Source organism: Metopolophium dirhodum, chromosome 6 (genome assembly GCF_019925205.1).
Source record: "Metopolophium dirhodum isolate CAU chromosome 6, ASM1992520v1, whole genome shotgun sequence".
Classification (NCBI taxonomy): domain Eukaryota; kingdom Metazoa; phylum Arthropoda; class Insecta; order Hemiptera; family Aphididae; genus Metopolophium; species Metopolophium dirhodum.
Window position 1 is genome coordinate 1,427,009 of NC_083565.1, and position 26,630 is coordinate 1,453,638.

At 28.8% G+C, this 26,630-nt stretch overlaps 3 protein-coding genes across 8 annotated transcripts; 1 reads left to right on the forward strand and 2 right to left on the reverse strand.

The window, feature by feature from the left end:
* Window positions 1-253: 253 nt before the first annotated feature.
* On the reverse strand, window positions 254-9,624 carry LOC132946902 (sterol regulatory element-binding protein cleavage-activating protein). 3 transcript variants are annotated; one of them, XM_061017018.1, is made up of 22 exons: window positions 9,309-9,624; window positions 8,751-8,942; window positions 8,515-8,674; window positions 8,071-8,194; window positions 7,855-7,979; window positions 7,628-7,793; window positions 7,420-7,565; window positions 7,019-7,226; window positions 6,842-6,952; window positions 6,570-6,773; window positions 5,942-6,508; window positions 5,575-5,863; window positions 5,255-5,502; window positions 5,031-5,185; window positions 3,315-3,458; window positions 2,995-3,250; window positions 2,763-2,934; window positions 2,490-2,659; window positions 1,038-1,185; window positions 785-930; window positions 658-720; window positions 254-588 (listed from the first exon to the last, which is right to left on the reverse strand). In XM_061017018.1, exons 3-22 carry the CDS (start codon window positions 8,658-8,660, stop codon window positions 412-414), a joined length of 3,765 nt encoding a protein of 1,254 aa, XP_060873001.1. In that variant the 5' UTR covers window positions 8,661-8,674; window positions 8,751-8,942; window positions 9,309-9,624; the 3' UTR covers window positions 254-411. The 3 variants fall into 3 exon arrangements, with proteins under 3 accessions (XP_060873001.1, XP_060873000.1, XP_060873002.1); XM_061017017.1 differs by lacking the exon at window positions 9,309-9,624 and adding an exon at window positions 9,165-9,302; XM_061017019.1 differs by lacking the exons at window positions 8,751-8,942; window positions 9,309-9,624 and having other exon boundaries at window positions 8,088-8,194; window positions 8,515-8,654.
* Window positions 9,625-12,425: 2,801 nt separating this feature from the next.
* LOC132946304 (rho GDP-dissociation inhibitor 1) lies at window positions 12,426-17,039 on the forward strand. Its single transcript, XM_061016226.1, has 5 exons — window positions 12,426-12,702; window positions 12,804-13,001; window positions 13,996-14,105; window positions 14,194-14,308; window positions 16,260-17,039. Exons 2-5 carry the CDS (start codon window positions 12,806-12,808, stop codon window positions 16,460-16,462), a joined length of 624 nt encoding a protein of 207 aa, XP_060872209.1. The 5' UTR covers window positions 12,426-12,702; window positions 12,804-12,805; the 3' UTR covers window positions 16,463-17,039.
* On the reverse strand, window positions 17,023-23,188 carry LOC132946303 (putative RNA-binding protein Luc7-like 1). Of its 4 annotated transcripts, none has more exons than XM_061016223.1 (8): window positions 22,883-22,915; window positions 22,716-22,810; window positions 18,700-18,788; window positions 18,249-18,347; window positions 17,949-18,167; window positions 17,675-17,887; window positions 17,485-17,609; window positions 17,023-17,422 (listed from the first exon to the last, which is right to left on the reverse strand). In XM_061016223.1, the coding sequence occupies exons 3-8, from the start codon at window positions 18,733-18,735 to the stop codon at window positions 17,326-17,328; spliced, it is 789 nt and encodes a 262-aa protein (XP_060872206.1). In that variant the 5' UTR covers window positions 18,736-18,788; window positions 22,716-22,810; window positions 22,883-22,915; the 3' UTR covers window positions 17,023-17,325. The 4 variants fall into 4 exon arrangements, with proteins under 4 accessions (XP_060872206.1, XP_060872208.1, XP_060872205.1 ...); XM_061016225.1 differs by having other exon boundaries at window positions 18,671-18,788; window positions 22,883-22,914; XM_061016222.1 differs by lacking the exon at window positions 18,700-18,788 and having other exon boundaries at window positions 22,883-23,188.
* Between the last annotated feature and the right edge of the window lie 3,442 nt (window positions 23,189-26,630).

The window sequence follows — 26,630 nt, forward strand, 5'->3', positions numbered from 1 at the left end:
TATCTAAACCAACCCATACATGATACCTACGTCCTACATTATACTACAATTGTATGCAATAATAAAAACAACATGCACTATATATAATACTATAGTATGGTTATTGGCCATCCTATACAAATTTAAACAAGCATAATGTTCCGACCCGTATCTTGATACAAGTCGGTACATAAAAAGACATTACACTTTGATTTATATAGATTTTTTTTCTTCAAAATCTTGGATATTATACACTAACAAAGAATGTAGTATATAAAAAAATTCTTATAAGTTATAACAATATTCATTTTTTTTTATTCAATATAATTTTTGAGATCAACAACACATTATAAAAATATAATTATTTTTGAAGAAAAAAAAAATTGGAAACTAAATTAATATTCATGTCTTTCTCTTTGTCATTGATATAATTTAATCTTCTTTGGTAGCTACCATTGGAAATCGTACGACACGTAACTCTGTGCCATAATCACATACAATACTGTCCGATAGTGTTAACAATTGAGTAACAACATTACAATCAGAGTCTCCTAAGCTAAACACTTTTACTGGTTCTCCAGTTTGCACATCCATAATAACTATAGAACCCTGAAATCATAAAGACAATGTTATTTGCATAAAATGGTCAACTTTTTAAAAATCACATTAAAAAACTACCTGTTTAGAAGTAATAAGCAAATTATGTGTTAACATCGCCAAATTATAGCAGTAGACATTGCTCTATATATAAAAAAAGAATGATGAAAATAAAACTCAATGCATTGTCAAAAATAAAATATCTCACAATTTGAATACTATTAAGTTGGTGACCATGAAACCTATCCCACACACAAATTTTATCATCTTGACCAATGCTAATAACATAACTAGCTGAACATGTTATACCTAAAACTCCTCCATCATGACTTTGAACTGTATACATGCATGTACCTAGAAATTAAATATACTAATTAGTAATTACTAATAATTCAAAATACATATCAATTATATTATTAAATATTATTTAATTTGTATGATAAAAAGTATTATTTACAAACCAGTAACTAAATCCCATACACATAACATTCCATCTTGACTACCAGATGCAGCCATGTGAGGATTTACTTGATCAATAAATAAACACGTTATTGGCCCATAATGGCCATGTAAGGTGTATAGTAATTGTCTATCTTCAATTCTAAATACCTACAACACGTAAATAATTAACATAAAATATTAATTAGTTGTTGATAAGTTCGGGGACGAACTGGGAAAACATTTTAGATTGGGAATCTACATTTCTTCAACCAAAAATATCTGGAAATCCAAGTAGTCCAATGTTCATCTGAGTTTTATTCAAATTTTTTAAAAAACAATTTAAGATTTTCAGTATTTATAGTTATTATCATATAACAATTATTATCATAATTCATCAATATCTAGAGAATGAGTAGTATTTGGTACTTTTAGCTATATTGGTATTAACATTAGGTACACATGTGAGATGTACAATAATTAATAACACAAATTTTATAACCTTATTTGGAATATTGTTACTATACTGGACGGATTTTTTTTTCAACTTTTGTAGTTTTGTATTGTGAAAAGATTGCAAAATCAGTGTTTTTTTGTCTGATTTAGTTCATTTGAAGATTGTCGTTTTTATGGTGCTTATTGGTAAACTACCTCAATATCTTTGTTTTTATCAAGAACAAATTGTTATGGTTCAATGGGAATGATCGCAAACCGATAAAATCTAGTGCATAGTTCAAAAATTATATGAATTCGACTCTTCTTTGCTAAATTTATAAAAATTATATACTGTTTAAGATATAAAGGCATTAAGCATCTACAACTTGAGAAGTTGTATACAGGACTATATATTTTTCTTATGACAAATATTAAAGTTAGTCCCTTTTAAGTTTTAAGAACTGAACATTGAGCGTAAGTCAATTATTAAAAATCCACTATATTACGGCAGAAAAAATATAAATAGTAACTGTCAATGAGGGGTTATTTTATATCATTAATGATTAATCATTGAACAGAAACCTAAAATCAATACTAAAAGATAATAACTGGTTGTACCATGTTGTGTTGCAACAAGTGACTACAGCAGTTACGGAGGCATACGTAACAAAAACTTTTATAAGATTATAAATATTTCAAAAAAAACTTTTTAGAAAAATTCTGGTTCCACCAATTTCTTTAGTGCATAGACACATCAAATATGTACAGCAAAAATTAGAAAATATACTTATAACTTAAAAGGTAAGTAAATTATTGTGTCAAGCGAGCAAATTTTACACATATAAGATTACAGTCGTTATGACGTCACTCATCTTTTTTTCAATTCTCTATTGCTTAATGAATAATGCAAGTATAAAAGTTATGTAGACGTTAAAACGATTCTTAGATTAAATTGAAAAAACTTATTTTTTGTGTTCTGTGCGCCTTTAACATAAATAAATAATAACATATTTTAACATCTTATCATGGGTTATACCAACCTTAAGCATGTGATCTTGGCTACCAGTAACAATGTAAGCGCCATTAGTTTCAAGAACAGTAACTGGTTGATTATGTGCCTTTAAAGCTTCTATATGAAGACAACGTACAGTATCGTTAGATGATTTTAAAGTGTGAAGAGATGAACCTATACTCCTTGTTCGTACATGTTCTACAGTAATAAATAAATATTGTTTAATTATAATAAATTCATTTAAAACAAACAAAATTATTTATTCTGATATATTTATATATTATACATATATTATATTTACTTCTAAGCGAGAAATTAGTTTTAGGTTTTTCTATAGATTCTCTCAAGGTTGATTCACTAAAAATATCAAGCTTGAAGAATTCTAGAGACCCATTCAACCTTACAGCAACTACATATTTATTGATCAGTTTAATTGCTGTAAATCCATCATTTATGTCTCCTTGCCACATACACTAAAGTTATTATTTTTAAATAAAAAAATTTATTCAATAATTTTACATTTAATGTCATACTTTAAGTATCCCTTTGTACATATCCCAAAATTGCAATGAACCATCAGCACACCCCAGAACAACAACATTTTCATTACAATCAACACACCATATCTGGGAATTGACACAGATCTCATTTTCAGAAATCTTTTTGGATCGATTTTCCCGTTCATTTTGGTCTGAATTAATAGTACGTTTTGCTTTGTTCTTATCTTGGCTTGGCATATCATAATTAGTGTTTTCAATAGAAATCACATTTTTACACCTTGCACATAACCTAAAGACAGTTTGTTAGATATGTATTATAATTCATTTTACTAAAAAAAAAAATGAAGTCTTACTGTTCCATATTTTTAAAAGACTCTAAAAAACCATAATTAGACATAGAATTAGAATCAGAAATAGAGTTCTTAAAATCATTTGAGAAGTCTTCAGACAAATTTAATTCTTCTGTATCTTCATCACTAGCATTGTTCAGATTAGACCTTAAACAAAAATAAACTAATATGAAAATATATTTGTCTCGTTTTAACAGTAAATAATATCATAGTTAAAATGTATACTTTAAAACAGAGGTTATCAAATGGCGGCTCCCAGGCGGTATGCGACTCATGGACAAATTTTATTTAGCCCGCAAACAACAAATTTATTCCTTAATTTATTATTTTTTATGTTAACTAAATTAGGTTTTCATTTTATTTTTTGATTTTGAATTAACTTTGTTTTGTTAAATATGTACATTTCCTTCGAAATTCTTAATGTGAACCGCCAAAGGTATTAATTGGTGACCCTTGCATTAAAGTGTTACAATAACCAGTTCAAAAATTTCAGATTTAATCCAGAGCCAGATTTAGGGAATAATATATTATGGAGGAGCCCCAAATAAATAATCTGGTTATCATAACTTTTGATAATTAAATAAGATTTATTATTGTCTGTATAGTGTAGTACGCAGCTACGTGTTTACGGGGGAGGATCAATCCCTCCTTAGGTTGTATATAATATGCAAAAGTTTTTGTAGTCCCAACTTAAGGTTTCCAACTTTTAAGGTGGGGCTACTGGACTTACCCCCCAAGATAAAAACCTAAATACGCTACTGTTGGTATGTACTAGCTACTTACTAATTTTAGTATTTTACTAAATAAATTATAAATCAATCAAATTGGGTAAGTAATATCATACTTGTGGAAAATGATTACCTTATTCCCTTAATAATAAGCAGCAACTATAGTCTATACTAAAACTTGTATATTTTGTACGTTTAATAGTAAACAAATCTAAGTTTTTCGTTGACCATTAAGTTACAATTTTGAAATATAATTCCCGATCCATAAATGTTTACTTAGAAACACATTCGGTAATAGTATTACGATTGACGATGGAGGTCGCAAAACCTTGTTTTATACCTACTTAAACCCCAGTGCATCACTCATTATTTTATTTTTATTTAACAGATATTACGTACTATGTGTAATACAAAAGTAACTATTACTATTATTTGTTTGTTAAAAATGTAAATTGAAATGAAAAAATAAACTTCCATATTACTACTTTTTTTTTTAAATTTAATAAAAGGATATTTATATTATTAGCTAATACGGCTCCATAATCAAATAAGACAATGGTTTAATATGTATAAATATAAATTAAATACATTTTTTTGTATTTTACAGTTAAATAATTAGTATTACAAAACTCTAGGACCCCTGGGCAGCACTTCCAGCACCCCTCTCCCTAAATCCAGCCCTGGTTTAATAATTTTGTTTTAAGGCATTTTATAATACATTTAATAACTAATTATTCCTTTACGTATTATATTTTTAAAGAATGTTATGACTTATGAGAATTAATGAATAAGTTTATGTCTTAAGTTCAAATGATTTTAGTTCAATATCAGTGTTCCTATCCTACCAATAAAATATTTCATGTCAATTTATACTTCTGAATTTTCTATAAAAATCAATGAGTTGACTTAGTTAGTTTTCATTAAAATAAAATCAAAAAATATTAGTATAAAAAAAAAGATAAAATTGCCTAGCTGTTTTTACGAAATTTACCTATCAATGGTACTAATCAATTCACCAGTTAATGCATTCCAAACATTAATACAACCAGCAAGGCATGTACTAACAATAATATTTCCATAGGTAGCAATACATTCAATTGATTGTGTGTGCCCTTTAAATTCAATTGGAACTGCTTCTAATATAACCTGAATAAGAATTTAAATCTACAAAACTTAAATAATGTGAAATTAAACTATATTATAAACTATACATACTTGTATACCAGAGTCATGCTGTATATAACTCACATCATGGCTCCATCCAGCTCTCCATTCAGCATAGTTACGACTACAGACACATCGATACAACATTATCAATGTATAGACTAGCACTAATATGCTAATTAAACATAGAACGGCAATTAATATTAATTCTGACGGTGAAGTAGGTATAAAAGGTTCAGATGATTTATCAATAACATTGATGTCTTTTCTACTTTCTAGTGGCGCTACTATATGAGTATCTAAAATAAATTATAATGTATATTTAGCAACAACTATTTTTAATCTAAACAGTTGTAATATTATGAACATACCAACAAAATCAAAAGGGTCAAGAGCAGCAGCAAATGACTTCCAATGGGATGGAAATGATTTATCCGCATCGTTTAGAGATCCACGCAATGACATTGCTTCCTCTGGTTTCACAGAATGAGCGACATGTATAGGTTGTAATACAGACACATAGGATCCAGCAATACTCATGTTATACATGCCTAATAAAAATTGCCAGTTATACCAAGAGAGTCTAGGCCAATGAGGCCATTTTTCTGCATTTAGAAGTTGCACATAGTATGGTAAATCATTTTCTTGAGATTGATTAGCCTTACATAAAAATCATAAAATTAGTTATAAGACATATTACCTAATGTAATGATCATTATTTATTAATTAATAAAACACCTTTTTGTTAGACTGATGTTCTTGTTTTACAGTAAATCTAGCTTTGTTTTCAATTATAACAGCTCGCCGACCCTCTTCCCATGCAAGAGGAAAATGTATATTAGATCGTTCTTGAATATATGGTTCCTCAATAGTTACAGATTTTCTTAGATCAAAAAACTCTTGCACAGTTTCTGTATTATATATAATACCAGATATCCAAAATACCATAACCATCATTAATACTCGCTGAACAATTCTTGTAGCTGCCCAAAGATATAGGAATCTCAAACGTTTAGATATTGGTCTGCGTCTGGGATCTTCTAAAGAAGCCATTATCTGCAAACCATTCAAGCGTGGATGAGAAGCAGATTTTAACATCACACCACTACGACTTGAATGTTTTAATGCTGGAGGATTAGACTTTTGCATTTTATTGGCCAAATTAGCAAATGAAAACGGATAATATGTTTTTTGATAAGTAGAATCTTCTACTGATTTCATATTTAATGATATGAGTGCAAGAAAAAAGAACATTTGAAAAAAGTAGTCACATAACAATCCCACTATGGCAAATATACAAAATTCCTAAAAATTTGATTCAAAATTAGATATAAAATGAAAATGTTTAAATATAAAATCACATTACTTGAATTGATGAAACAAAAGTCAATAATCCACCAGTTAAAATAGTAACTTCAATTAAAAGATTTTGAGTTATGGCCCATCCTTCATTACTTAAACCTTGGGCCATTCTTATTTTTACATCTAAATTTGGTGCTGTCGAACCCACTGATTTTATTATGATCAACATATTTTCTAGACCAACCACAATCACTAAATAAGGAAATACCTAAATAGTCATATAAAATTAATATTGTAAAGAAAATAATATAAATATAAAAATATAAATAAAATTACCATTTGACTTTGAATATTTATAGTAAAATCTAATCCAAATAAAAAACAAAGCCCCATAGTTGTTAAAAGAGTAGATACAACCGTGAAAACAGCTCCAAAACTAATTCCAACCTAGAATATAAAAATAGTTTGATTTAAATTATATAATATAAAATGTAAAATAAATAAATATTATACCTTAGAGACAAATATGTCCATTTTTTTAATAGAGTAATAAATGTATCCAAATAATAGCATATAACACGAGAGTAAAAAAAATATTGTTTCATAATTTATTTCTCCAGGATAGTAAATATGTAAAGTTGACGTGTCTGAAAGAATTTGATTTGATTTAACATGCACAGGATAAATTTGTTTCAAATGAGTTTTCAATCCTTCTATGTACCTATGTTTAAAACATGTTTGTGTTATTACTTATTAGGTACTACATATAGAAATCATAATAATTTTTTATTAAAATTGTAATAATAAAAATAAAAAAATTATCTTTCAATTCAATTTATAAGGTTATGCCTTAAGTATACCTATTAATAACTAGTTTTAATATTAATTAATATTTTATTAAAATAGTGATTTACGGTGGTATAAGTTGTTTCATAAATATTGTAATAGCAAATTGGACAACTCTTTGTCGAGGATGTACAGAATATCTTCTAATTCCGGTTTCTTTAAGTGGCATACCAAATAATAATTCCGGAATACTAATTTTTATATGAGATGGGCTCTGAAAAACAAAAGGTGCTATAATAAAATAAGTTATACAATATACTATGAGTTAATACATACCTGATAAGTAAAAATAGTTTTTTCAATGCTACTATCAGTACGGAACTCTTCTAAATCTTGATGCCATAGATTAGTTGGTGATACAACTAAACAACTGAACTCTGGCAATGTCTTTATATCAGAATTAATGTTTTCTATGTGTAGACAGACATCATTCAAAGAAATTCTAATGGATAAAACATATTTTAATTTACAAATAATAATCGAGATTTTTTTCAAATAAGTACTTGTTATCTAATTGATAGTTTCTAATGATCTCAACTAATTTAAATGATTCAGCTAAAGGGCCTCTGAAGGCGTCTGACAAAACTAAATCATCCAACCATGGGGTTACCATTGATCTCATAACTATCTATAGAGAACCACAAAATAATATAATTTAAAAGTAAAGATTTTAAATTTAAATAGCAGTATATGAGACTAGGTTATTTAAAATGGGTTACTTGTTGAATATACACACTGGGTTGTCCATTAAACAATCGATTTGTTACATTATCTGGCTTATAAGAAGGTGTTATGGTTGATTGTACTACATTGCTAAACAATGGCAATCCAAACAGTGATAAGCTAAAACAATATAATTTATTACTTATATGAAATACCTAGGTATTGTTTAAAATTTTAATAAATTAAGTGTAACATTAAAAATGTAACAAAAAGCAACATCTGTTGGAAATATGTTAGCTTTCTTTTTTAATAAAAATATTGTCCAAGTTTAACTTATTTCATAAATAAAAATGATTAATACGTGATATACACAATATGATTAATAATTATACAATAAATTAAATAAATAAGTACTTATGAAATTACAAATTATTTTAACTTGTTATTACTGTGAATAAAGAATGATTAAACAGTTGAAAAAAGAAATGTAGATCAATTACCTGCATAAAACAACAATTACAGTAGAAATTGTTAATGAAATGATGGGATGAGAAGCACAGAACAGGCCATAGGAGTAATACAACTGCGACACTTTATCTGGGAGACGTCTGGGCACAGCCGAATTCGTCCAATTCGGGTCACCCATTTTTTGTAAGGAATCTGCAACATGTGTTTTGGTGATTAAGTGAACAATCAAAAAGTTTACAATTTAAAAAAAAAACAAATAATGCTTTACAATGTTCACGTGCACATCTTATAGATGGTTAAGTCAAACAATGACTAAGCCCAGCGCATAGTTAGTAGCAGCACTGATTGTTTATTTAACAGTTTGTAGAAAAAAACCCGTTATATTGAGTTCGATCCTGATCATCTCGTACAAGCTGTAGCAATTGGTCACGTTACTTGTCATACGTTATCAAACTAGGTACTGTAATACAGAAAATATATCAAATACGAACATTAATACACCGAGGATAAAAATGAAAACGTAGATATTAAACGAATATAAGCCTAACGTGCCCGTACGTTATTTGTAAAAAAACAAGTAATAATTATAGAGGAAAAACAATAAAACTTCAAATTACGGTCTTTAGAGTTTAGACTCTACCACACTGTTGTAATTCATAGTCCTGCTGAAACTTATTATTACCTTACGTGTTATGTCTAACGACTAGCAACATTGTAACAATAATTAATTAATCTTTTTGGTGTGCTTATATCATACAACTATACAAGTTACAACTGTACTAGGTATATGAACTGAATTTAATAATATAATAATAACCAATATTACCATAGGGCATTAAGGAACATGCCGTCACCGTCACCAACCATTACTCATTAGGACGACGACGTGATACTGATAACAGTGATAACAGACAACAATATTATTCTGTGATTATAGTCCCCAGACCCCAGTTGTAGATACTGGATTGTGAACTTGTTGCTTGCAGACTGCAGCAGTTACGAGTTCGCAAAATGATGACTGTTGACGAGGAGATGATCGCCAGTTGGTAGTTACAAGTACACGGGGTGTGCAACTTGGTGATTGGTCTACTGGGGTAGTGGAGTATGCTGTTGCTACTTGCTAGTTGCTGTAGTGCCGTTGTGACTACGCATTACGCACTACGCAAATCACGGTCAGGCAGTTGTAGCGTATCTAGGATTTTTTCAAGGGGGGATATCCAATTTTTAATAGACATTCAGTGTACACATGTTATATTCATATTATTATATACATGTTGTATTGTGTACAAAATTTGGTCTCCGGGGGGATATAAGTGATATGACCCCATATGCCCCCCGTATAGATACGCTACTATGTACGAGCATATATATAATATGTAATATACTACCATGGATAAAAGTATCTATTATAGCAGGCAGAGGTCTAATTAGTATGCTATACTAATGCTATAGAAATTAGATTCTATGGTTTAAAATATAAATCCACTTTGTCTATGGTCACTATAATTGCCAATTGCGCTGCCTATTGTTCCAAACTATATTTATTCCAAATTGCATTTGTACCATTGGATTTTTATAACACAATATATTTTTCAAATTTAAAACAAATGTTTATTTGAACAACTGTAATTTGAAATACATTGGTTAGAACTTTAGAAGTGCTTATGGGCGTTTTAACGGGGGGTGGGGGGGGGGGGGGTAAAACATTTTTTTTAGTACTAAATTTCCTCCCCACCACAGCCAACACAACATAAATGTTATAATTATATCACCGACTATATGATAAATTGAAAAGACTAGTTTCATAAAGTAATAATTATGTAGTATATTAGCCCACATTGACGCAATGGCAGATAGTCTCTGATATTCTGATATCTGGAGAAGAGTAGTCTCCGAAAACATCAAATGCCTAGCCTTCTATACAGTACTTTAAGTCTCTATACAAATACAATGTGTCCTGTGGGAAGTAAGTGGCTGACGTCATAATAGAAGTATAACTTATAACAGTATACGCCTACCTTAAGTACTTAAATTATGAAAAAACCCATTAAAGAGTGGTCTAACTTTTTCAATTTCATCATACATTTTTTTTTAAATGGAAAGGTATTTTATTGTGGTATCCACTAACATACACAATAAAACTAGAATTATAATATACAAATAGTTTTTATTAAATCAAAAAAATTGATAACAATTAGCATTTTTGAAAGGAAATTGCGTATAAGTGAATAAAACGTAATAACATCGTATTTATTTTAAACTACAGTTTTTATTTTTGTTTTAGTATTCTACAGATTAATATCTATAATACCTTAAAAATGTTGTTTTCGGATTTTTTATAATTTCCGAATGTATTACTCTGAAGTGTGATGTAAACCTTACACGGCTTTCGTGATATAGTAGTTATTGTCAATACTCAATGCACAACCAATGGACAACCCGACAACGCGTTTAGATGAGGCATGTACTCATGATGAAGTAACATTTTAAAACAAAATTTTTAGTAATTATTTTTTTGTTTTTGTCTTTATTGAAATATGAAAAATATAAGTTTAGAGCTAGATGCAAAAATACAGATAAATAATATATATAATAGCAATATCAAAATACATTAAATCGTAATATTATGTAAATAAATAAATAAATTACCAAAAATTATAAAAACATAATTTTTTTTTAATAGATATTTTGAGTTTAATTTTGGACAAAATTAGATATTTAAACGGAAAAAAATGATTTTAGTAATTTATTTTTTCTATTTTTCTTGAAAAATATTATTAATATAGGCCGACAGACGGTCCTCGGTATTATTATTACATATTTTCCATTTGGTACAAACTACAATCAATGCAATATAAAATAAACTAACATTAGAATAAATAGTTTGGAACAATGTGCCTTGAACAAAAAAAATTTGAAGTTTAACTGGAAATCTTTTTGCACGAAACTTCATGAAATTAAAAAGACGTATTCATACTTATGGCCATTTTCCACAGACCTTTCTAGAAAGTTCGAAGTTTGACTCTAACAAGGATAACCCACACGCAAATCGCTCACGGCCACCTAATTCGTAAAAATGACCCCCCCCCCCTCCCCCAATATGTTCATCATGCGGCACCCTTCTCTCGATTAAACACATAATGACGGAATGTTGTACATACACCTAATTTAGAACATCTATCAGAATCTCTTGGACAAGAGCACACAACATATCCTCACTTGTAGCCACCATCGATTTCATCAAAACAGCGAATCTACAAAACAAACTGTAAATTATAAAAATGTACACACATTTGTATAACATATCTAGGTACTTATAATTTCTAATAATATTGTAAACTAGGCAATATTTATACTTCTCGAATTATCGATCATTAGAATTAAGTCTACTATGAGTACTATGCAAGATAACTTTATTCCCAATGGCCTACGCCGCCGCGGTTTCATGATGCCTATAGGCGCCATGGTGGACATTTTTTTTTTGGGGGTGGGGTGGTTGGAATGTTGGATACATTATGGTAATCATTAGTTATCAATAACATAAAACAAAAATTAAAATAATTAGTCACATAATAATTTATTATAATATATTAATAATAAAAAAAAAATTTGGAAGGGCTAGTCGCAAGTGGATTCGTAGATTGTGGAACAATTGGTCGTTGGAATATATATTTCTTAGGACAAATGTACATTTTAATATTAATTAAATTTGAACAAATTGACTTCAGAACAACAACTATTTTTTGGAAGGTATAATTGGTAGTGCCTAATGAATTTAGCATAGAATATAGTGAATAATGATCCGATTCCATTAAGAAGATCATGAAGAAGATCTTCTCTACATCGTGCATTAGGCCATTCGTAGTATTCGTACAATCGTACCCATAACCTATTATCACCACCAGTAATCTAAGACCGTGATCACTAGACCACTCATCGACTCGTATTATAGTACTAATCGTATAATAGTCGTATTATTCATTATTATTATTATTATTATTGCCGAAGTAATATTAAGGTATTTAGAGTTACTGAAAAAAAAATAAAATAAATAATAATAATAATAATAATAATAATAATTTTCCTTACGGTTGCCAAAACCTATTAGTCTTAGTTATTGTGCGATATTTCTGTGTTCTGTCGACAAACAATAGAATTCGGTGACGTGATTTCATTTTTGTAACCCAATCGTTTTTCAATTTGTATTCGGAAATAATTAGGTGGGTACATTTTATTCTTTGTGATTTCATTTAACGAACATTACACAGATGAATCAATTCACGGGGCGTAACACTAACCTTAACATACAATTTTTGTTCAGGAATGTCCGACGGGGACGTGATCAAAGACAGCGTGGATAAGTTGGCGATTCACGATGACGACGAAATCGATTCCAACTACAAGCCGCCGCCGGAAAAAACTATTGAAGAGCTCCTAAATGCTGACAAAGAAGACGCGAGCTTGCAAAAATACAAGGAAAAATTACTGGGTGATGCTAACAGTGGGAAAATAATTTTTGGTAATTATAATTAACCAAAATTATTGGGAAGTGCATTGTGCCCAGTGGCGCAACTAGGGGGGAGGCTGTGGGGCTTAGCCCCCCTGACCTAAGATTTAGCACCTCAAAAATATCCCTTCTTTATTTAGATATAAGTATATAACCCCCTGTGGGTTATTTTAAATAAATAGTTTTGTTAGGTGGGCTGTACGAATTTTAACCTTAGTTGCGCCTATGATTGTGTCTAGGTAATTGATAATGCATTATTACACATTTTATATTGAAAGTTTTTAAAAAAAATATACAGTAATACTATTTTGCTATGATTACTTTTATAGCCGTTCATATTTGAATAGCTTTTTGTAATCTAGGTTATTCCATTTAAAAATAAGTTTATACATATTTCAATGTCTATGTTTTCTTTAAAATAAATTAAATTATTGACAAATACCTTATACTTATTGGACCTTATTGCAATCTATATTGGAAACTTCAATAGGTACCTACAATATTAAATATATTTTTTTACTAAATTATATTAATCGTTAAACTTACTATAGTTTGAAAAATGTTAACTTATTATAAAATATTTTTTTTTCTCCAATATTTTTTCATAATAATCAGTTTAATTACTTAAGAATAAGACACCTATAAGATAATTTGAATTTAAAACTCCCTAGCTTAAATTTGAATTATAAGAATGTCGTAAATAGGTTCAGTTTAATTTAATTACTCCAACAGTTTTTATAATACAATTTATATTTACATTTTAAATGACTAGAGTAATAGCAGTTATTTAACTTGTATTTAATACCAATCTAACCCTGTGCTAGTTGTGTGGTTATTTATTACATGATAGGTTGCAGTAATCCTATTATTTAATAGTTGTATTATAGAATTTACCATTTAATTTACAAAATTCTGGGATACATATTATATTATCGTGTAACTCGAGCAACTAATGAAGGGTTAATAGATTTGAATATTCTAAATGAATTATATTATTTTTTTCTAGATGAAGATAATCCAAATAAAGTGATTGTCAAGAAATTAGCATTATGTGTTACTGATAGACCAGACATGGAACTTGATTTGTCAGGAGATCTGACAAATTTAAAAAAACAGGTTAATATTTTGTTTTTAATTTTAAATCCTTTTTGTTTTAAATTTTAAACCCTTTTTGTAGCATATTAAATATATAATTACATTTTAGGTGTTCATAATAAAAGAAGGAATATCATATAAGATTAGAATAGATTTTATAGTACAACGAGAAATTGTTCATGGTCTCAAATATGTTCAAAAGACTTATCGTCTTGGTGTACCAGGTAATATTTTTAAATAGACTTAATATAATAGTACTTAAAATACCACGAATCACCAATAAATATTTTTGGAGAGGCACTTTAGAAATCCAGGAAGATTTCGGATTGTATGCTTATGTTTTTTCCAAGAAAGTTAAGGCAAAATTATTAAAAACCTCATTTAATGCACCATTAGAATAAAAAAATGTCTTCATTGCGGGACAAATAAGTCATGCACAGGCCGCATGTTAACTACATGCCACCATTGGGTAATCTCTTTGATATTCCAAAAATTGATAATTTGAATTCATAGTTTATGAATGTATGTTAAAATGTTCATTTTAAATAATTATATAATGACTCATTGTTAATTAAAAATATATAATTTTTTTACATTTTTAATTTAAATACCTATTGTGCATTGTAAAATGTATCCGAATAATTAAGAGTATACAAATAGAATTTAAAGGACTATAAAATATCTGATTAAATAAATGTTAAAAAAAACTTATCATTGATGTAGTTAGTAAAAAATAATCAAATTGCATTTGTTATGAAAATCCATGAATTCAGTCCATGTCTTAATAATTATCAATATTATAACTAGCAGTTTAGATATGCCAACACTACTGAAGTACATGACATATATTATCTAATTATTTTAATATTGTTTAATTATAATATTCTAATAAACTATCAAAATGTATTATGATATTGCTTTAAATGTACCTATCTTAAATTAATATAGTAATATTACATCATTTTTTTATTTCATTTTATTTCACTAAAATTATTTTTATATCGTGTAGGTGTTGGATCTTGCACAATATAGATATATCCCTAAGTTTTATTAATTATCATACATTTGAAATATTTTGAATGTATAAAAAAATATTCTCAATTTTGTTTTAATTTTAAATGTTTCTTATTTATTATATTATTATTCTTTTTTGAAATCAGCACATTAGTCATTTGAAAGGGGGTTATAACTATTATACATATATTTTTTAATAGTAACAACAAAAATTAATTTAGCAATGTCTTTTATAAAAAAAAATTAGAGGTCATTTAAACATGTCATAGATGGTAAAAAAATGTATTTTTTAAATCATAATCATGACCCAGAGCTTAGAAAAAATTTAAGCAACTCTGTATTTTATTTTTTATAATTTATAGTTATTTTATATTTATGTAAGTATCAAAATTATTATTTTAACACATCAGTTTTATTATTTTTATTGTTATTTATTAAGATTACAAGCATACAGAACCATAATCAATATTTTAAATTATTGATCAGTTATTAATGTATTAAATTGTAAATTTATTTATATTTCTTAGTTAGTTAATTCGGTACTAACGAGTTGTACTGATTATCTGATTGAAAAATAATCAATACCCCTTTGTTTTTGTTCCAAAATTTAGTGGATACTGATATCCGTTCTACATTCTGAGTATGAGTACCGTAGTTCTAGCCTTATAGGTTCAACAAAATGGTTTGTTCACCATTAGGTTTGACTGTACCCAGAGTTTTAAAATAATTGTTGACCAAAGTACAATTTTGCTTCATGATTGGATCCACTTATAAACTTATAAACTTGAGTATTATGTAAAATATCATGTTCTCGTTTGTCACAACATCTTTTTTGTTGTATTGTTAATCTCAGATCTGTATAGTAAACATTGAATAGAAAATTTGGAATATAGTTCATTTTAAATCATAGGTAGCCACAGTGAGTCAGAAACTAACAAGTTCCATTTATTCTTTAATTACTAAAAGTCGCATCTTATTATTGGGAAACTATTATAATATGTATTTATTGTGATGAATTCTGCTGAGAAATTCATTATTTAAAAATATAGTATTTATTTATGGTTAATTTTTATTTGTTTTGCTGCAAAATAGTTTGAGGTAAACTAATCAATATTTTCAATATTAATTCATGCAATTTGTAATATGGTAATTTTTTTTTAGTGGACAAAATGACTCACATGGTTGGATCGTATCCACCAAAGATGGAGATACAGAGTTATACAACACCAGCTGAAGATGCTCCGAGTGGCATGATGGCACGTGGTTCATACACGGTTCATTCTTTGTTTACGGATGATGACAAAAAGGAACATTTAAAATGGGAATGGGTATTCGAGATTAAAAAAGACTGGAAGGATAACTAATTTACAGGGAATTTGAAATATCAGTTATAAATTAAAATCATAAATTTGTAACAATTCAATTACATAAACAAATGCTTTAATAAGATTATTTTCATTCATATTTTTCTTAGATATAGAGATAATTTTAATTTAATAAGTCAATTCAATTTTTATTCGTATTATTACTATTATTATTTTTGTAATTTTCAATAATTGAACATTTCATGGTTATTTATGAATATTTATATATGTATGTATAAATACTATTTTATTTAGACTACGTCTGATTATGGTGCCAAAGTTTTAATTCGATCAAATTCTTTCTATCTACTCAGGTCTCTAATAAGTTTTTCAAAAAGTTATGTTTACTTATTATATTTGGGGACCGTGGGATTTTAATCGAACAATATAATTAGATTTTATTATTTTAACATCACTTAAAAATTTTCTATTGTATTTTCGTGAAAGGAAAATAAATTTTTTATTGTAATTTTTTTTATACCTCATCGTACATAATTGTATTCATATTCAATTACATTCATAAGTTTCTAAGTGTATGTAATAGATCAAATAATAAATCATTATTCAAATATAAATATTTTTTTATTGTTTTCAAATTGCAAGCTAATACTAGTTATAAATTATATAAATAATAATTGTGATTACATTGTTTCTGAAAACAGATTAAATTGTAGATAGAAAAATGTAATTTCTAAAGACATAATAATTTTTTAATGAAGCGGCATTAATGTTTTAAATTTCTTCTACTTTAAATATAAATTAATATAACTGGTTTTATTTTCATCTTATTATTAAAATAGTCAAAATTAATGTTATAAAAAAAATATTTATGTATCATTGAAATGAAACAGTTTCATTTATTATTAGTAGCGACGTCTATCTCTATCTCTTCTGTCATGTTTGTGGGTTCGACTGCGACTACGACTACGTGAACGATGTCTACTGTGGCGGCTACGTGACCTGTTGATGCGTAAACACAAAACATACATTATACATAATTTCATAATATAAAAAAAAATTACCTAGACCGTCGGTGACGTTCATTTCGATCTCCACTTCTAGACCGGTGACTTCTTTTATCATCTCGTTTATAACGCTCTTGCTCATCAAATTTACGCCGAGCTTCATGTCTTTCTTCATAATTTTTCTATAATACAGAATTAAATAATTTTTTTTGTTTGAATTTTTTGAATTGTTAATAACTAGTCTTACTTCAAGTTCTGATAATTTTTCTCTTATTTTAATAAATCCTAAATGTAATTTTCCTCCAAAATGGTCAGCTAATCTTCGATCATTATCATGAATACCTAAATAAGCTGAACATACATCACACACCCTTAATTTTTGCTGTTGATAACTGCTTACAGGCATAGAATTTCTATAAGTATCTTCTGCTTCTGATTTTTTTTTACGCAGATCTTCAATCTTTTATCAAATAAATATGTATAAATATTTTATATAAAAAAATATGTAATATTCAACATACTTCTCCCATCAACTTGAGACTATCATCCACTAAACCTTGGGCACCCAATTCTTCAGCTTTGGCCAATGTTTGACCTATCTTCTCAGCTAACTCATGAACAGCATTGGCTTTTTCAGCAACTTCAGCAGTAAGTTCTTCCTGAGTTTCTAATAGTCGTTTTCGAGCTGCTTCAGTCCTCCGGTCACAATCACTAATAAATGCTTGTAAATGTTCAGTAGCCTAGAGAAAAATAATAGATGATTGGTTATTCTTAATTAATATACGTTTATTTAAAAATTATCAATTATTTCATCAACTTACATCAACATCATAATAGTGATCAAACTTTTGTTGAGCTTTTTCAAAATCTGCTCTTAATGCATTATCATGTATTTTTGGACACTCACCAATGTCCATGCGCTGAAATAATATAAAAGTTTAATAATATAATACATCAAACTAACTAAAACGGAAATTAAGGATTTACATGGAATAATATCAGGTTGACCTGGAAACACGAAAATATACACAATATAGGGAAAATAGCATTATATCAATTAATGACTTACGTATCGAGTACTTAACAACCTCAAAACTTACACTTGCTCACTCTTAGAAGATACATGGCCTGAATGAATTATGTTAAATAAATACAAATAATATAACATAACATTAAGCAACAAAATATAATTTATGTATTGTAACAGATAGCTCTGTCGTTGTCTCAAAATTGTTTGACTTACAGACAGACGACCATTTACAATTTGCTCACCGACATTGAAGCATTGATGGCGAGCATCTTCCCCATCTTTGTATCATTGTCTTGAAACGAATCAAAACACAATTCGTTTTTGACTATTCCTAGAGAGGGTGACAATAATCAGGATTAAGAGTAAAACATTCGCATTCAAATAGACGTAATTAACTGAGTTGATGTACGTACTGTCTTCGATGAAACTACATTTTCAGAATAATTTTGGTAGATAATACCGATTTGTAACTTAGAGATAATTATTAACTACTCACAAAAGATTTGTTGATATCATGGTAGGCTTTGTAGATAAGTTCTTTTTAAGAGTAGTGAACAATATAGAAGTCAAAGAAAATTTACCCTACAACTAATTGTAAAAAAAAAATTACATTAAGGTAATGGATTCCATAAGTTTATTTTTTATATTTTTTACAAATGCAAAATTACTGTTGAAATAAATCTATGTAATATATTATAGAATGTCTAATAGAAATTTAAATATTTTACTGGTAAATATATTATATTTATGAAGAAAAAATAGTTTGGTATTTTTATTTATTGTTTATTTGGTACTAGGAAGCAGATTTGTTGAACTATAAAATATAAAATATGCAACTAAAAATTATTTAAGTATGTAAGTACTTCTGCAATATATATTTTTTTTAAATACAATTTTTATTTTAAATTCTAGTTTAATACTCGAACATACCTGACAGTATTTGAGTAAATTTAATAGTCATAATAAAATTGCAATAATGGATATACAATTACATTTACAAAATTAATGATAAAATTCTTTTTCGATTTATTGTCAAAAAAATGTCTATCCATAAACAAAATAAAATAACTATTTTTAGAAATATAGTAAAAACATTTTATTTATGTCATAACACAAGTATCAGAATTTTCAGCTTGAGTTAATAGACTTCGAAAAAATGAATTTTAAAACTATAATTAACTTTTAGCTAAGATTTTAAGATTTATCATTAGGATTAGAGCATGGATTCATAAAATTATAAATGCTTAAATAAATGATAATATGCACGCGAAAATTATATAAAAAAAATGTATTTCTTCATAAACATATTTTAATAATAAATATAATATCAATGGTCCAAGATCTGAATTGATATTTTCTTATCTTAGTATGTACTGATAGCTAAAGACCATTTAAGATATGGTAACTGCTGGACGTATCCAGGAAATCCGCATTAGTCTATATCAATTTATTATAAAATTCTTTGAAAATGTATAGAAAACACCTTTAATTTCACTAAATTATAAAAAATGCAGTTAAAATCGTAAAATAAAAACCTTAAATATCCAAAGTTTGCACTAAAAAGCTTCATATTTTAAATTTGCATGCCAAGTTTTGTGCATACTTAGCATATATATCATTTAATTAATCAAAGTAAAAATATGCACTTGCATACAAATCCGCGCTTTGTTTATCATTTCATATAAAATATTAAAAACTTAGTTTTAGGATATGACGTATCTGCTTCCTAATTATTACATTTAATTAATTTTAATTTAACAACTAAAAATAAAAAATTCTCATAGAGAATATAAATCAAATATGTTGTTTAAGTCTAATTTTAACATTTTAAAATATGTTTTGATTAGTATAACCTATATATTAACTTAGAAATTAGTACCATTGATACATAATAATAATATCCTTAGCCATTATAAATAGTTTGAGTTTGAGTTTATTCGGTTCTTTATTGGATTATTAACAAGAAAATATAAACTAATAATATCTTGTATCCCATAAAATAAAGAAATAAATTAAACATTTTTGTCCTTAATTATGTCTAAAAATTAATATTCAATTAACTCAACGGTAATTTTTTATAAACTTAAAACCCCTAAATGTACATAATATTAATATATTATTGAGGAAAATTAGAAATGATAGATTTTAGTCAGCAATATTCTATATAATATAACTGTATGAATATTTAAACAATCTTTATATGTTTTTTTCTCCCTAATGAAGAAAAAGTAAACATAATTAAAACCCAATAATTGTTTACTCACGTTTTTCTGGAAGTATTGCGTTAATTTATTATGACAAACTTAATTATTTTTATATAATAAATACTATAAGCTTTTACGTAAAAGCACATGTTAATTATAAGCTAATGAATATAATACAAATTAACCAACATAGATAGAAATACTCACAAAAATATGATGATTTTTTCAAGACTTTGATAATACTACCTACTTGTTAGTTATGTATTATTTATGTTGAATAAAATAAATATTAATAAAATTGGCTGTTACCAATATGTTTAATCTGATAAAGGGTAGTGAATAATAATATTACAAATTACCTATCAAATTAAATCCGAGAAACAAATAATGAAAATTGTTTTAAGTGTACCTAAACCAATTTATTTAACAACATGCCGATTTTACATAAGCATTATATTTATTTTAATAATATTTTATATTTAATTTAAGACACAAAATCATGATTTATTAATTCATTAGGAACCTAATACATTGTTTTTTTTTAAATTAAACCTGACAAGTATAAACTAAAACACAATACATTATCAATATGCTTGGTTAAATAAGATTGTTTGGATTGCATAGTTAGTAATTTTATCATTTAACATTAGTACTATATGCAAAAATATATAAATATGATATTTGTAACAAACTAAAGATATAGATAGACACATTATGAATATTACTAAAAATGTAAACAAAGTTAATAAGGTTAAACTATAGAAGATGATTTAGATAAGATTTACTTAGTTCAAACTCATGCTTAGATATTTCAGCATAGATAAGTTTCAATGGTAATTAAAAGAAAATATTATGTTTTATCCTAGAATCAAAGTATTTAAAGAAACAAATATGTTTCATAGAATATCACAATATTATTTAAGTAACATAATAAGATAGCAACCATTTTTTTTTAGTTTATAAAATGTTTAATAAAAAAAACTTTAAAAGAAAAGATAGAACAAAAATGTTTAGTCTTCAGACTGATCAATACTAACAAAAATATTTATGTACGTTCCTAAAAAATTATGCATATTCAATAAAATTATCAGCTTAAAATAACATTTTATAAAAAATATGTAGCATTTAATTTTATTATTATTAAGTTAATACTAGTAAAAAGTAATAACTAGAATGATTAATTTAATAAAAATATATTGAAACTGGATATAGTTTTGTGGATATGAGCAAATTTACCATCCCTAATTAACAATAATACATTACAAAATAACAATAATAATAATAAAATAACTGGACAGACATGCAATAATTAGTTTTTATTTTACAAACGTGTATTTATTACGTATTAAATGTGTCATTTATTTATGTTTTTATATAGAAATTTGGCATAAGATTTAATTAGAGTACTGTAGGTACATAAGATGATTTTAGGATATTTTATCTATGTATATAATATTACACATGTAACATTTAAATATAAATACAATACCTTATTTAAAAAAAAATATTATTATGAAATCATTGACGAAAAGTAATTATAATTGAAAGTTACAATACTGCACATAGTATACACTAAATAAAAATGAAAAAAAATTTCCTTTTACCAGAAATAACAATATAATAATCACGTAATTGTAATAAAATATTGTTTGTGTATCAACAAATACTGTACCGCAAAGGTTTAACTATCGTAAGTTACTATGAGTAACAATTTTATTGAGAGAAAAAAATATTGCTATGAAAACAAATTATTGTTATCGGTGCAATTTTTAAACGTATGTACAATGTAGGTACCTAAGATCATGTTTTTTAATTTAAACTGTTTTAGACTAATGTTTGAATACCCTTATAAATATCATATTAATATTACAATTTATTTTTGACCAAAATGGACTTTTGTTACGCTTCTTCTGTATTACAAAATGCATTTCATATATCCTGATAGGTAATATTTATATTTTTATTTAAAATTGGAGAAAACAATATTAACAGCTCAAAAATATCAATTGTTTAATTCGAATTGGTAGAATTTATAATAGTAGGTCTATACTTACGGTAGATGCCAATATGTCATGAGGACAGCAATACAATAAGAAACTTTTACAGACTTTTGGATCATTGAACTGCACTTGGTATCTACTTGTTTCCCCTGTAATCATTAATATTAAGAATAGAAAGATTCAAATAATATAATAACAATGATTTGACGTTTAGAAGTTACCGTTTCTGCCAGTGCCCATGAGCTGGTCCAACATGGCTCTCATTTGGTCGTGCGCGGACATAGTTGACGGGACGCCGTACCAGAGCTCTAGATTAGTATTTCAAATGGACAAAAAATAATTAACAGATATGTACCGGATACAGCCTTAGTAGGTGAATTAAATTGATGGTGTTAATTAAGTGAGGATTTTGAATTTGTAGTTTGTACTGACGAGTACAACAAGGTAGAAACAAGTAACAACGATAATAATGGGAATTTAACGTGTTAACACACTTTAATAATTTAGTTGGCGATTTTGTGATGGTAAATATTACTAAATAATCATCAGAGGAAATTACACGAATGTTAAAATGTTTGACTTGCAGTGTGACCAACGAATCGATAGCGTACTACAATGTTATACAGTGGTTACCAAAACTAAAAAAGAGCGGGAGTTCAAAATATTTTAACGAATACGACTACATATATATTATACGTAATGATAAATGAAGCGATCAAGAATTATACCAGATTGCGGATTACCAATGTAGAACCATCTTCCTCTTCTTCATAACACATAGTTATTATCTTGTACATTTTCTTATTTGTTATTGGTTAATTATTTAGGACAAAAAGTCTATATACGTTATACAGGATGATTCACCAAGTAAGATTTTTTCCTTTTTGTTCTTCAAAGAAGGCAATTATTCAAAATCTGATTTTTGGAATATTTAAATATGTATACTTAAAGACCATATTTTCAAATTGTTGAGAATTTTTGTATTACTTAAAGAGTGTCCTATGGAAATATAAAACTTCTGTTTTTAAAATGAGAATATCCCTTATTTTCAACTATAAATAAATTATAGGTACGGTGAATAATTTTTCTAAAATATTTGACTATGTGTTCTAAGGATAAAAGGTCCATGGTAATAGGTTCATAGGATATGGCCATATGAGGGCTATGGTGATTTGAAAATTGTAAAACACTAGATATAGTTTTACGGCATGGGCGCCCGCAGAGAGGGGCCAGTGGGTGCCATTGCACCCACTGTGATTTTTTTAATGAACAAAAAAATTAATGTATAATAATGTAAATATGTGACTACCTATGTATGTATAACATAAATTTAATTTAGCACCCACTGAGCTGATTTTCTGCGGGCGCCCCGGTTTTACGTCTATTTTATATTCATGTACCTAAACCATTTTTAAGGACTATATCCTTAAATCTTAATACAAACATTTTAATAACTAAGAAATTACTCATTCGAATTTTTAGAATTTCTAGCATAGTACGGTAACGTTTGATTAAAGGTATAGCTACTGTATGGTACTATGGTGTAATAATTCTGAACTACAATCAATTTGATTTTAAGGGGGCTGGAGCGTGATTCATTTTTGGTCGAAAACATAGCTCACGACTTTAATCACTGCGCCCAATACAATGGTCTGTTGTAAATTTTGAAAGCTGATTTGAATTGTTCACTTAATTATCTATGCTTTAATAATTTTATTTTTCTGATTTTAGATTCTGAGCGGAGCGAGGAAGCTAGTGGTTTTACAATGGTGTTTATTTATTTTATTTGTTATACCCTGTATACAAAATTTCTACCAGAAGGAGTGCTTCGATTTCAACATATAGCACCCTATATTAATTTAACTTAAAGGCTATAATAAATAATAAAAATTAAAAAAATCCAGACTGATAAACCGTCTCCGCTCAGAATCGTTTTTCTTATACAATGATATTATATCATTGAATTCAAGTTTAATACAATCCATTATACACTGACTCACTTGTAACCTACTGTACAGCAGAGCGACATCCACTTACCCGCTTTTTATTTGTATACGGTTTTAGCTGTATACGGATTTTTTTTTATTATTATTTAATACTATTCGTTTCAACAAAAAATACTTTATTAGCGTATTGCGTATAGAAATATTTATTTTTTTTTAATTACAATTTTATTTCTTTAAATGTTAAATTTTATCGTCTTCATCGACACAAATACACAAGTGACAGCGTGACAGTCAGACTCTTATGGATCGCATACCTATACTTACTTGTACGTAAACACAATGACGAATGTGGGGTTCATAGAACAATAGTTATAATTATTATTATTTTAGATTCTGAGCCGAGCTACGAATGTATTGATTTTAAAATGATGTGTGCGTGTTTTTTTAATTCCCTTTTCTGTCTGTTCTCACATTTTGGGGCAGAAAAAATGTCACCACACCGGTTAAACATAATATACTTGCACGTGGCTAAAACCTTCAACATATTATTTTATTGAGATTTTGTATACGTAAAAAAAAAAATTGTTTGTTAATGTTTTTAATGGGCCCCAGTGGTGCAGAGAGCACGTGAACATAATCATGTTCAGTGGGGCCATTATTATGTTGAAATAAATAAAATCGTACTCTTTAATGCGAAAAACAAAAAACAATATTTTACTGTGTTAAACAGAATAATTTTATATTAGATCATAATTTGATGAACATTTTTTAAACAATTTTGATAATAATTATGCCAAAAAAATGAGATACAATACAACTTAAGTTGTAAACAACAATAAATATAATTACTTTAAAGAAAAAAAAGGCATCGGACAAGACGAGGTGATGTGGGGGAGGGTACGTGATGGCGAGTGGGTGGTGATGCAGATAATGATGGCCACTGGTCACCTCTACACTGTTCTCACGGCCGGTCCTGCGGGGCGGACGAGAGTCGCGGACTCGTTTACTCTGGACGCGAAGACGACCATAGAAGCGGGCGAAGCCCGGCCACGACGGCTGCGAGAGCGATGACGACAATTAGCGACGAGCGGCTAGTGCGCGATGTAGTGCGCTTGACGGTACTGCAGGCGCAGAAGACGATTATTGTGCCGGTGACGACGGTGACCAAAGCTCGGAGCGAGCGACAAAGACTACAATATCGACCGACAGGATCAGACCACTGCACTGGACGAAAAAGGGAGAGAATCTGCAGACAGCATCGCAACGCGCCGCTGTCCTGATACTCTCCGTGGTTTTCGCCCTGGCGCACCGCCAAACTCTGAAACGTTTCGTTTCCTCAAGCCCGGCGCTGCTGACGTCCGTGTTCCTGGCCACCCTGTAATTATAGTCATCTGTCACTCCCCCCCGTGAGCTCTGTGGTCTCCGTTGCCGCCGCCACGAGTCGTCTTCGTGCAGCACTGCAGCAGTCGTCATTGGTACCGTCGGGACGGCGTCGATGTCCGCGCCGGTACCGCTAGCCTCCGTCGTCGTGTCGTCGTCGCTCTCGGACCGAAGCAGCCGGGCGTCCGCCGCGCCGCCAGAGGGTCTCGCGTGTCGGCGACCTCGAGCGCACGACGTCCGCGATCTCGTCACGCTACCGCCGGTGCAGGCTGGAGAACGTGTATCGGTGACTTACCGCCGAACACCCCAAAAGTGCACTGTCACGTACCTAAATCTCGACCCCACGTCATCGCCTTGCCTTGTCCGCTGCCCTCAGCCAGGGGGGAACTTTCGGACGGTTTCACTTCGGGGAACAACAGCAGAAAACGCGTACGGCCTTGGTGATACCTGTCCACGCAGCGGACGCGATTCTCGCCGCCGCCCGTCTGCGTGGAACTGCGCGTTTTGCTAGCGTTGCCCCCGGGTCCAGCCAGCCGATCAAGTCTCCAAAGCTGTTCTTGACCTCAGCTCCCCTGGCCGGTGTGACGAACTCCGCCTCGTCACTGGGCGCTTCCACAGGCGCCTGAATCACTGGCACAGCGTC

Bases quoted from the DNA above. Each gene is read 5' to 3' on its own strand.
- LOC132946303 (XM_061016222.1), bottom strand. From the start codon at position 22,943: ATGTCCGCGCACGACCAAATGAGAGCCATGTTGGACCAGCTCATGGGC. The intron at 18,348-22,715 runs GTAAGTATAGAC...ATATTATTTCAG, and splicing joins ATGACATATTGGCATCTACC to CGCATGGACATTGGTGAGTG. The intron at 17,423-17,484 runs GTAATTTTTTTT...ACGCATCAACAG, and splicing joins GAACGTCACCGACGGTCTAG to GTCACGTAGCCGCCACAGTA.
- LOC132946304 (XM_061016226.1), top strand. From the start codon at position 12,806: ATGTCCGACGGGGACGTGATCAAAGACAGCGTGGATAAGTTGGCGATT. The intron at 13,002-13,995 runs GTAATTATAATT...ATTTTTTTCTAG, and splicing joins CAGTGGGAAAATAATTTTTG to ATGAAGATAATCCAAATAAA. The intron at 14,106-14,193 runs GTTAATATTTTG...ATTACATTTTAG, and splicing joins TGACAAATTTAAAAAAACAG to GTGTTCATAATAAAAGAAGG.
- LOC132946902 (XM_061017018.1), bottom strand. From the start codon at position 8,660: ATGGGTGACCCGAATTGGACGAATTCGGCTGTGCCCAGACGTCTCCCA. The intron at 7,794-7,854 runs GTACTTATTTGA...TTTATCCATTAG, and splicing joins AACTATCAATTAGATAACAA to AATTTCTTTGAATGATGTCT. The intron at 3,251-3,314 runs GTAAGACTTCAT...AACTGTCTTTAG, and splicing joins TCTTTTAAAAATATGGAACA to GTTATGTGCAAGGTGTAAAA.